An 11,874-nucleotide genomic window follows, 5' to 3' on the forward strand; every position below is an offset into this window, starting at 1 on the left:
AGAGGAATACATAAGCAACAGTACTAGTTTGAATTTCTTTCATCACATTGATATTTGTTCAATTTTTTTACATACTAGCATCACTAGGTCAATACAAACATCACTGGTTCCCTACTTTACATGTAACCACACTCCAGGCTCCGCCATCACCAACAGACTCGAAAGGCGCATAAAGTGGATGTAGCTACATTCAGTCATGCACTTGTTGTCGAAGTACGTCGCATCAGCAGCAACAGTTGCAAACAGAAGCACGGCAACTAAAATGGCAAGCTCATTTTCCTTATGCACCAAGCTGAGCAACTTCAGAGTGCGCACCTCCTGCTCTGCTTGCAGCTCATCATTCTTTACGGCACTGGCTTCTATGTGATACATCAAACCAACCATCACAGAATCACTAGAGGAGTTAACTGCACCCTGCATCAAGCGAGAACTATTCACACATACAGTAGGCCAACCATGTATGTACAGGGAGTCTAGTTCCATGGAGAAACAATTCAGAGGAAGGAAGAAATACCTGAACTTGCTGACAGTGACGGCCGGAGCAGGATAACGCGCCAGCATGGGACTACACGCTCGAGGCACGGCAGCCGCAAGCCGTTGTCGTCGCCGCCCTTCAACACCCTCCGCCACCGTTGCGGCCCTTCAGCACCGTCGCCACCGTCGCGGCCCTTAGGCACCCGTTGTCTCCGTCGCCGCCATTGAGCACCCCCAGTTGCCGTCGATGTCATTCAGCACCTGCAGCTGCCGTCGTTTCCCTTCAGCACCCGCTGCCGCCGTCGCCGCCGCCGCCGCCGCCGCCGTAATTGAATCCCTAACCCTAGGCGCGAGCGAGAGCGGTGCGTGCGGTAAGAAGCAGGCCGACCGGTGCGTGCGCTAGGCTAGACGTGAACGCGGTGCGGCCCTGGTCGAGGCGTCGAGCGTCGGTCGCGACGGTGCGTGCGGTTCAGCAATCCGGTCGAGCTCAGCAGCGCGGACTGGTTTCACATGAGGAAAAAACCCAGAAAACCGACGACATGGCATGCCACGTGGACCTGGTAATCGGGACCCATGAATCAAAATGCTCACAAAAAATAGAAGAGGGTAAACCCTGGCAACACTTTTGTTAAATGGGGTATGCCGGATGAAATTCTTTTAAATGGGGTAATTAGCGTCAAAAATGTTAAACTTAGGGGTAAAAACTGGAATTCACTCTAAAGCAAATGCCAACTGGTTCTTGTAGGACAAATAAAAAAAATGAAGTGATTTCTTTGAATATCCTATAGATCAAGAACGTAGGACAAACAGATGAAACATCATGGGGTTTCAATTATTCTTTCAGAGCTTTCTCGATTCCTTTTTTTTCTAGAATACTTCTGAATTTATATTTGAAGGATTTCATATTTCTAACATTCCCATGTTCTGTAGAAGGTACACGAGTTCAAAGGACACTGCTACCACTGTTCACCTTGGGTTTGTTTCACCTTAATTATTGTAGTCAAGCGGGATTATCTTGTCCACATTTCTTTTGATAGATATAAGCAGGGGGACAAGACTTACGTGGTAAAATTTCAATTCCCGCAACACGAAGCTATAATTGTTTTATGGCTCCTAAGTTCCTTTATGATTCATCTCTTTATTATGCAGCTCTTATCTAGCTATGTTTTCCAACTTGTATTACGAATGAAAATGAGCTCATAAAGCAAGTGTTTGTTGTTATATATCTCAAATTCCATTGAAGTGAATATTATAGATATGGAACTATGGCTAGAATCCTGAATATAGTTTTTAGGGTTAATGTCGCTGCTTTATTTAACTAGCTAACAAAGCTAGGAATGTAATCCGATATTACATCGAACAAAAAATCCAAGGGAACCCCCAACCAAACCTTACAAAGTTCATCCCCTACTCCTACCTTCGCAAATTTATGCACGGCAACATTAGCAGACCTACGAATCCAATCCACTCTGAAATCTGAGAAAGAACTCAACAAAGACTTAATCTCCTGAATCCAGGGGCCAACTGCATGAAAGCACTTTTATAAATCAAGAATTTGCAAAACTAAAAAAGCTAAAGATAAATTATTGAGAAATCCATTAAATCAACAATTTTGAACAAACACGATCAAACATCATGATAACTATCTATGAGCTTTCTCAGTTCCTTAGTTTTTCTAGAATACTTATCAATTATTTTTTCTTGATTTCTCATTTTTCCCATCTTTAGCATTCACGTGATTATTAAATATTCTATTAATATTTTTATTTTTATTGGTTTTTCTCCAATAGTTTTACTGTTCTATTTTTAAAATAAGTAACGTGTGTCTAATATTATTTGTTTGTACATAAACATCTTATGGTAATGGATTTATCCATTTTTAATGATTTTTGTACTGACTAGCTTAGTGCATGGGGATATTTTTTTATTCGAAAAGAGGGAATGACCTCGACTTGTTCTTGGTCCAACCGCGTTAAGTGGGGTGAGGGACCAAATCAATTCACTTCATAAGGCTAAGGTGTTTGTCCGGTTTTGAGTTTACGTTCAAATTTGTACTCGGCCAATGGTCCAATTATATGAATTAATGGTTTATGTAACTTACTGTAATTTCATGATATGTCATTTTCCTTTGCTCCAAAATGAAAGAAGAATAGGTGTGTGGTTAAGCAAAAGTTTGCTAGTGCAATGAGACTCGCATCGATCATGTGCAGTGATGATTCCAGTATGCCCCTTGTACATAAAAAGAGTGTGGTTTAGTTTGTGAAGATGATTATTAGCCAAACAGAATGCAACAACATTGTTCTGGTCCCATCGGTTTTGTGACTTCACATTCATTGCATTAGTTTCATAAAATATTTGGAATAGGAATAAAATTTTGTTGACTTACACAAGATTTTTGGTATAACATCCGAGTGGGAAATCAATCGCCACCAATATGTTTTGGATTTCACACAAGTGTAACTTCTTATAATAAACAGTAGGACACGTTCCTGTATTTTTTTTAATAAAAGCAAGAAATGTTTGTTGTTGCTCCACTATGCTTTGACTGCTTTGTCCTGCTTTGATAACAATATTTGGTGTATGGTTCCTCATAAGGCAGATGAGTGATTCACATAAGAACATCATCACTCACTGTTGAAATAAACGGCACCCACCGTAGAAATAAATGGCCACAATATTTGGCATGTGAAGTTCAGAAGAGGAATAGTCACACTGACTCACACAGTACGTGCATTCACTGGCCATCTATAGTAACTAGTTTGACGTGCATCAGTCATGTGTAGTTGCTAGAGGGAGAATGGCCAAGTGTTGGAGCAGAGCAAAAATGATGAGGACAATGGGTGTCTCCGGTGGTCCGATGGTGCGACATCCGAGGAATGAGATGCATTGGGAATTCGATTCGGAGAAACAATCAGGGTTCATGTGTAGAGTCATGCTCTAGAGGTAGAATGAGCGTGTACACCGGCTCCATGCATTTGAGTTGGTGCGACTTGTTCTAGAGAGTGTCGAGTTAGAGATTCTCTACATGTGGCGGTTTATGACTTCAACCAAGTATATTCCTGGTGAGCGGTGCCTTGCTCGCTCTTTCCTCCGGGTGCACATCACACAGACGTTCTGCCAAAGAGCATAAATGTTGAAGGAGTCCTTGAAAACTGTCCAACATGCATACCTCTTTATCTAACCCTTCCATGGGATACACTACAGCAAAATCTCTCTCGCCAAGAAGCTGACTCCTTTGCCCAACGAGGAGCCCTTTAATAATGTCGCTCCTCCTGTTGTCACATCCCCAGTCTCCATGCGGCCACGCCGTACTAAACTTCCACTTCCATGCAACAATCTCATCTAATGAAACGATGCAACCAGCCTGTTTCCGTTTGGCCAAATTTGGTGTTTTGACTTCCACTTCCACTTCAAATTTCTTCGCCATACTCCGTCCATGGACGCCGAACATCTTTCTCAGGATGGCCCACCAGCAACCACTCCCATATCCAAATAAAGAGGATCCAGAAAAATCCACACATGTCGAACTTCTCTTTCATCCTTTGCGTTGCACCGTCTGGCTACAAACAACAATTGATGATCAGATACACAATTTAAAGCAGCATACATACGTTTCTAAATGAATATTGAGATATTTCTGTTACCGAACGGTATAGGTACGCGAGTCCGGCGGACCTTTAGTTGTACATGGCATCCCAGTCAGTCAGAAAGTCAAAATACATTCATAGGTCAGTATCCCCTGGCATCCCAGTCAGTCAGGAAGTCGAGATACGTTCTGCGGATCGGCATCTTTCGGGCATATGCACCGGTTGTTCTGGATCCAGATGATTGGTACACTGATTGTTCGGTTGTCCTTCATGGGAGGGTAGTCGCCATTGAGAGCCATAACGCTCTCCCCAGTTGTTCCTCTCCTGTCATCCAGATTCATCGATGGAGTATCATCATGCGCATTTAGATTCATCGATGGACCACATGAGAAGACATCAAAGATCAACACACCGTCCTACGGGCCATTGTTAATTCATCTTCCTCACTCGGAGATGTACGCAAAGCCCCCGCAAACGCATTTAGATACATTGTAGTGTAGCTACATCTTGTGGATTCGCTGTTGCTTGTCAACAATTTACCCTACAATTCAAGACAGTATTTTAGGCAGGGAAAGGCATCTTTGGCTCTTTGCACTCAACGGTAATAATGGTATAATTGCATACTTGTATCCCAAGATGAAAGTGCAAAAGTCACCGCGCCTCCGCGAACGATTTCCTGCGTAATTTTTCCTATTAACATTCAATCTGCTCTTTGCGAAACAAATACCGGACCATGTCTTCCATGAGTACAGGTTGTAGAAGTATTTTTTATCCGCAATCACACATTTTTTTTTTGAGAAACAAATCACACGGAGTAAGGTTTACGTGGATATTCATAAAAAAAGGTTTACGTGGATAGATGGGCTTTGGATTGGGGACTCCGCTGTTTTATTCTTAAAAAGAAATTGACAGTGGGCCGGGCTTGTCCAGGCCAGGATTATAGGGTAGGCCTCACTGCACGCCTGCAGTTTGCTCCGCTCTGTCGTCCCTCCGCAGTCTCTCTCCACTGCAGTGGGAGGACGGAGGAGCGGCGGCGGCGCCGACCTCAATCGGCTCCGTCGGCGGCAGCCACCCTCGAATCGAGGTCAGTCCGCCCCTTCTCCTTGCTCCCCTTTTCCATCTCGTACTGATTTCTTCTGTTTTCTCCTCTTCCCTAGCTCGTCGGCGGCGGTGTCCGATCGGAAGGAGACGGGAACAACCTGCCGCCATCTCCCTCTGCAGCGGGTCACCGGCCAGGTAATGGCCGCCCTCCTCCCTCCCGCCCGCCCCCGCGCTGGTCACGGGCCGAACCAATCTCCCTTCTCTTCATAATTCCCTTCTCAGTTCCCCCCTTTTCGTAGTTCCTCATCTCAATTTCGTCATATCCGAACAAGGTTGCCAAGTTAGCTTTACATTTGCAGTGCCTGTCATTAAGTTTGTTGCAGATTGATTATAAGTAAGACCAGATGTGGATTTGAAATTGGCAATACCTTCCACATTGCCTTGTGTTGTAGCACTACACTTCCTCTCGGTCAACAATTGATGCCTACTATCTTTTTATTTGTCGTTTGAGTTGCAGAACCGTCAAGCTCAGACAAGAAAAGTAGGAACTAAAGTTACATGCATGCCTAATCTGCATATAGGTATAGGCCAATTCTCTTGTGTTTATGTGTAATACGAGGGAAATTATTAGTGGACCAGTCTAATATGGGGGAAATGATTAAAGGCAAGGTAATACGGGACAAAAGATAAATAGATCAATCTAATATGTGGAAATTGATCAATAGACCAAATGTAATATTGGGGCAAACGATTAATAGATACAAAGTAATATGGCAAATGATCAAGTGTCCAAGTAATAAGTGTTAATATATGATCACAGCCACTGAAGATTTGAGGTCGGGTCACCCCTTCTCCTTCCTCTCCTACTCCATCTCCTTGTAATTTTTTTGATTTCTCTTCTTTCTGAGTGAAAAACTTAGCTTGATTCCCACTCATAAGCCTTAACGTTTCATTGTTTCGACAGCTGAGAGAAAGAGACGAGAGGTTGCTCTGACAGATAGGATGGATCCTGTGGAGATTGCCCAAGGGTAGGAGCTCTAGTTTCTCCCTTCACTTTGTATATTGGGCTGGTCTGCCACATGTATGTAAAATTCTATATGCGTCCGCGTTGATTGAAGAATCGGCCCACTGATTCGATTTGTTGTGGCTGTTGCTGCATTTCAGGGTTGATGCCAGGCCCGAGTGTTCTTTGACACCAACTGACCCTGTGTCCAAGGTGCTCAATGATGATGACCTCGTAATCGAGATCCTCCTCCGCCTCACTCCGAAGCCATCCTCCCTCCGCAACGTCTCCCTCGTCTACAAGCGATGGCGCCGCATCCTCTTCGACCCTCAATTCCTCGGGCGCTTCCGCAAGCACCATTGGAAGCTCCTCGGCTTCTTCTACCAACAGTTTAATGAAGCCCCCAACTTCACTCCAATTTCGGACCAGTTGGACCTCATTGCAGCAGCGTTGCCGGAGAACCTGTTTCATCCTTATTCTGGAGGAGGCGTCTTCCTTGGCTGCTGTGATGGCATCGCCCTCGTCCTCCACCGTGCGCGCCATGAAGCCATCATTTGGGAACCCACCACCGGGGGCAAAAACCACTTGGCTTTTCCACCGGCCGTGAGTGATGGCTTCGAAACCTCTGTTATGAGCGCGGCGGTGATGTGCTCTGCCCGCGACATTCATCAGCACTTGCACAACGAGAACTGCTTGAGCACATTCAAACTGGTACTGGTGTGCCAGGAAGATTTCGCTAACCAAAAAAAGGTATCTGTTTGCCTCTACGACTCCAAGTCTAATACATGGGGAGATATTATATCCATAACGGATACATGCAAGATTGCTAATGTGGCAAGGCCCAGCGTCATGGTTGGGAATGCACTTTACTGGTTGCTCTCTGGAGCCAACATCCTTGAGTTTGATTTTGAAAGGCAGACCCATGTTGTGATTGAGAAGCCGACAACATATGCCCATGTTACTGGTTCTAGCGTCGACACGTTCTTTCAGATCTTACGAGGAGAGGATAATTGCCCTGGCCTTGCGGTTCTTTCAAAGTTAAAACTGAGCATTGAGTTATGGGGGAGGAAGTCAAACGGTGATGGTATTGTCTCATGGGTGCTGCAGAAATGTGTTCAACTTGACGAGCTCTTTTCAAGACCCGCGCGCAGGAAAAATGTCATCCTGTTGGCGGGGTATGATGAGGACACAAATGCGATATTTCTGTCTTCGGATTCTCATGATTTCATCCTCCAGCTTGAGTCGGTGCAGTTCAGATATATTGGAAGGAGAGAATGCACACACTTCAGAATGTATTATCCGTATACAAATTTCTACATTGCAGGTAATACATCGTTGAGTAATTTCTTCTGTTGAATTCATTACATTACTTATGGTACATGTTTGATGTGATATCATTGGCTCATTGGTCTGCTTAAAGGCTGACAAGATATTTGTGAGTAAATTGATTTAGGCATACCAGAACAAGGTTACCAACTTTGCTTTACATTTGCAGTCCCAGATTTGTCATTATATTAAGTTTGGTGCAGTTTGATTATAAGTAAGACCAGATTTGGATTTGAAATTGGCACTACCACAGTGCCTTGTTGTAGCACTACACTTACTCTCGGTCAACAATTGATGCCTACTGTTTTATAATTGTCGTTTGGGTTGCAGAACCATGAGTTTGATCCTTTTGCTAAGGATCAATCAGAGACAAGAAAAGTAGGAATTAAGTTATATGCATACCTAATCTGCATATAGGTGTAGGCCAATTCTCTTGTGTGTATGTGCAATATGAGGCAAATGATCAGTAGAATAGTCTAATATTGGGGAAATGATTAAAGACAAGGTAATACGGTACAAAAGATCAATAGATCAATCTAATATGTGGAAATTGATTAATGGGGTAGGGGGGTAATATAGGGCAAATGATCAATCGACCAATCTAATATTGGGGCAAATGATTAATAGATACAAAGTAATATGGCAAATGATCAAGTATGCAAGTAATAAGGGTTATCTATATATGATCACAGACACTGAACATTTGAGGTCAGGACACCCCTTCTCCATCTCCTCGTAACTTTTTCGTTTTCTGTTTTGTCCTAGTGGAAAACCTAGCTTGATTCCCGCTCATAAGCCTTACATTTCATTGTTTTGACAGCTGTGGGAAAGAGAGGAGAGGGTGCTGCGACAGATAGGATGGAACCTGTTGAGATTCCCCAAGGGTAAGACCTCTAATTTCTCCCTTCACTTTCTGTATATTAGGCTGGTCCGCCAGATGCATGTAAAGTTATATATGCATCCGTATTTATTGATTTGTTGTGGCTGTTGCTGCATTTCAGGGTTGATGCCAGGCCCGAGTGTTCTTTGACACCAACTGACTCTGTGTCCAAGGTGCTCAGTGATGATGACCTCCTAATTGAGATCCTCCTCCGCCTCACTCCGAAGCCATCCTCCCTCCGCAACACCTCCCTCATCTACAAGCGATGGCGCCGCATCCTCTTCGACCCCCAATTCCTCGGGCGCTTCCGCAAACACCATTGGAAGCTCCTCGGCTTCTTCTACCAACAATTTAATGAAGCCCCCATCTTCACTCCAATTTCGGACCAGTTGGACCTCATTGCAGCAGCGTTGCCGGAGAACCTGTCTGATCCTTATTCTCTAGGTGGCGTCTTCCTTGGCTGCCGCAATGGCATCACCCTCGTCCTCGACTGCGCGCGCCATAAGGCCATCATTTGGGAACCCACCACCGGGGGCAAAAACCACGTGGCTTTTCCACCAGCAGTCAGTCATGGCTTTGAAACCTCTGTTGTGAGCGCAGCGGTGATGTGCTCTGCCCGCGACGTTCATCAGCACTTGCACAACGAGAACTGCTTGAGCACATTCGAACTGGTACTGGTGTGCCAGGAAGATTTCGCTAACCAAACAAAGGTATCTGTTTGCCTCTACGACTCCAAGTCTAATACATGGGGAGATATTATATCCATGACGGATACATGCAAGATTGCTAATGCGGCAAGGCCCAGCGTCATGGTTGGGAATGCACTTTACTGGTTGCTCTCTGGAGCCAACATCCTTGAGTTTGATTTTGAAAGGCAAACCCTTGTTGTGATTGAGAAGCCGACAACATATGCCCATGTTACTGGTTCTAGCGTCGACATGTCCTTTCAGATCTTACGAGGAGAGGATAATTGCCTTGGCCTTGCGGTTCTTTCAAAGTTAAAACTGAGCATTGAGTTATGGGGGAGGAAGTCAAACGGTGATGGTATTGTCTCATGGGTGCTGCAGAAATGTGTTCAACTGGACGAGCTCTTTTCAAAACCCGCGCGCAGGAAAAATGTCATCCTGTTGGCGGGGTATGATGAGGACACAAATGCGATATTTCTATCTTCGGATTCTCATGATTTCATCCTCCAGCTCGAGTCGGCGCAGTTCAGATATATTGGAAGGCGAGAATGCACACACTTCAGAATGTATTATCCATATACAAATTTCTACATTGCAGGTAATACATCGTAGAGTAATTTCTTCCGTTGAATTCATTACATTTACTTATGGTAAATGCTTGATTTGATATCATTGGTGTGCTTCAAGGTTGGCAAGATATTTGTCAGAATGGTCAGAATTGATATGCTCGAGTCGGTGTCAGAGTAAATTGAGTTTTTCTGTTTTGTCAGAATGGTCATGTTAGGGCAATGCAAGTCGAGGGGGGTTCCATTTCCATTCCTTGGCCACTACCCTTATGAGAGCTTAAACTATATCATTATTTATTATTGAAATAGACTGAATCTATATCAGAAGTATAATAAAAGTTATTGCTGCTTGGTAATCACTATGTGTGTAAACAAAATGCTATCAGTCTGTGCTTGTATCGATCTAAATGGATCGATGCATACTCTACCGAGATATCAAGTGCAAGGTGCTGTTTAAAGTGTATGAGTTGACAGGAAATGAGCCACGCATCTATAATAGTATCTGCCAATTTAGGATGATCTGGCCTCCCAGATTTCCCGCACTCAAGGATGATCCTGGAAAGTTTGCCTTTTGTCTCTGGTTGATGCAGCAATGGATAAGAGAAATTAGAACGACAGGGGATATCCTTTGAACCATGATCCTCAAGATATGATGCCTTGGATTGTTAATCATTAGTGTTTCCTGAATGTTTGTATACAACGGAATCAACTTCCATGTCTGTATGTTGAAGTATGTTATCTCTCACATGGATTTCAATTATGAATATGTGACAATACATTTTTCCTGTACTTATGAAAAGTGCAAAGTGCAACCTAGCTAAAAACATGTAGGGTAGTTGGGTGATGTTCATCTTGCCTTCTTCTATGACCAATTGGTATGTTTTAGTGGGTGAACTGTAAATAAATCTGTTTGGGTGTCAATATTTGTATCATATTGACTTAGTACCGGCTAATATTTGATTTCCATTGTACAGCTGATTGGCTTCTAAATTGTCCAGATCTTGTTATGCTTAATTACATCTCTGTCCTGATCTATGTTCTGTTTTTCTTGGAGCAGAGAGGCCACCTCAGTCTTGGATCAAAGAAGAGTGAGCTGCATTTCTCTCGTGGCAACTGGGTCCGTCGACATAAAATCTGTCTTAGAGAAGCAAGTGTAGTGGTATCCACAAGCTGTGTTTTCAGTCGGTTGTTTATTGCGTACTGAATTAGGATGTTCTATTTAACTGGATCAGGTGCTCCTATATTTGCTAGGAAATCCTAACTGTTTCCAAGAATCTTTGTACCGTTATGTTTGGAAATACCTGCTACCAACCTGTATTGCATGCCAACACAGTCCAGTATGTGCCTATTTGTTATGTTGTTTGTACCTGCAAACTGTGTTCTAATTAGCAGTGTGTAGTCTAGCAAGTTTAATTTTGAGGACCTATCAGGTGGTGAGATAAGAGCTTTGAATTTCTGCTACTGCTATTGAGTCTTGAATTTGGATCAGGCAGGTTCTGAGTATCCTAGCACTGTATAGATTGTAATCGTCATTGCATAACTAACAAGTACTTGAGGCAGATTTTTTTTACTCATTTAGTTATTTATCTTTCTTCTGATGTATAATATGTTTCTTCTTAGAGAAGTGAGTACAGTATCCTTTAGCTGTGTTTTGAGCTGGTCACAGGTTAACTTGGCGCTTGATTTGGATGCTATATACTCCCTCCGTAAAGAAATATTAGAGCGTTTAGATCACTAAAGTAGTGATTTAAAAGCTCCTACATTTGTTTACAGAGGGAGTATCTGTAACTGGATCAGGTGCTCATTTATACTCCTTTGATGTTATATCTAGAAATACTAGATATGGATGCCCTTTATTGCTGTTGTTTTTAATTAGTGTACTTGTGTCCCAGTGTTAACACTGGATTTTCCAGTGATAAAGGTAGCTAGTGATCTGACTGCAGTGCGAGGACTACAAGAACCTGATGAGCCTGCAGGCTGGAACAATTGTAGCATTTGACTTTGAGTGCCGCGTAATATTTGACCTTCATCACGCAACTACTTTTCAGTTGTCTAACTCTTGAGATGCTTAATTACCTCCACTGCTGTCTACACCATGGAATCGGGATACCGACATGTCCCGTGGTGTCAACAAACAACATAGTTTCACGCCGCGCCCTCATGGAGCCGCGTAGGCTGATATGAACGTGCATGACCGGATTTTATCTAATCCAGATATCCTTATGCAAGATCTCTGGCAGCAGTTCCGGAACACGTCAACGGCCAGATCGAGGACGACCGATCATACAGATCGTTGTCGTGATGCAAGAAG

The 11,874-nt window shown here is 43.5% G+C and overlaps 2 protein-coding genes and 1 long non-coding RNA gene across 3 annotated transcripts; 2 read left to right on the forward strand and 1 right to left on the reverse strand.

The window, feature by feature from the left end:
- Window positions 1–7: 7 nt before the first annotated feature.
- On the reverse strand, window positions 8–904 carry LOC125514942 (uncharacterized). The gene is made up of 2 exons (XR_007286683.2): window positions 515–904; window positions 8–414 (listed from the first exon to the last, which is right to left on the reverse strand). It is a non-coding gene; the product is annotated as an uncharacterized LOC125514942 (long non-coding RNA).
- A 109-nt stretch (window positions 905–1,013) lies between these two features.
- Window positions 1,014–7,530, forward strand: LOC147963511 (uncharacterized). The gene is made up of 6 exons (XM_087529606.1): window positions 1,014–1,034; window positions 5,005–5,145; window positions 5,219–5,297; window positions 6,067–6,130; window positions 6,267–7,429; window positions 7,526–7,530. The coding sequence occupies exons 1-6, from the start codon at window positions 1,014–1,016 to the stop codon at window positions 7,528–7,530; spliced, it is 1,473 nt and encodes a 490-aa protein (XP_087385732.1).
- Window positions 7,531–8,254: 724 nt separating this feature from the next.
- Window positions 8,255–10,987, forward strand: LOC125513839 (uncharacterized). The gene is made up of 3 exons (XM_048679047.2): window positions 8,255–8,315; window positions 8,433–9,595; window positions 10,621–10,987. The coding sequence occupies exons 1-3, from the start codon at window positions 8,290–8,292 to the stop codon at window positions 10,653–10,655; spliced, it is 1,224 nt and encodes a 407-aa protein (XP_048535004.1). The 5' UTR covers window positions 8,255–8,289; the 3' UTR covers window positions 10,656–10,987.
- The last annotated feature ends 887 nt before the right edge of the window (window positions 10,988–11,874 follow it).

The sequence above is a fragment of the Triticum urartu genome, chromosome 6A (genome assembly GCF_056163025.1).
Source record: "Triticum urartu cultivar PI428250 chromosome 6A, HENAU_Tu73, whole genome shotgun sequence".
NCBI lineage: Eukaryota > Viridiplantae > Streptophyta > Magnoliopsida > Poales > Poaceae > Triticum > Triticum urartu.

Excerpts from the sequence above, each read along its gene's own strand:
- LOC147963511 (XM_087529606.1), top strand. The coding sequence starts at position 1,014 with ATGGCATGCCACGTGGACCTG. Across the intron at positions 1,035-5,004 it reads TGGCATGCCACGTGGACCTG|GGTAGGCCTCACTGCACGCC; the intron begins GTAATCGGGACC and ends CCAGGATTATAG. Across the intron at positions 5,298-6,066 it reads TGCAGCGGGTCACCGGCCAG|CTGAGAGAAAGAGACGAGAG; the intron begins GTAATGGCCGCC and ends TTGTTTCGACAG.
- LOC125513839 (XM_048679047.2), top strand. The coding sequence starts at position 8,290 with ATGGAACCTGTTGAGATTCCCCAAGG. Across the intron at positions 8,316-8,432 it reads CCTGTTGAGATTCCCCAAGG|GGTTGATGCCAGGCCCGAGT; the intron begins GTAAGACCTCTA and ends GCTGCATTTCAG. Across the intron at positions 9,596-10,620 it reads TACAAATTTCTACATTGCAG|AGAGGCCACCTCAGTCTTGG; the intron begins GTAATACATCGT and ends TTCTTGGAGCAG.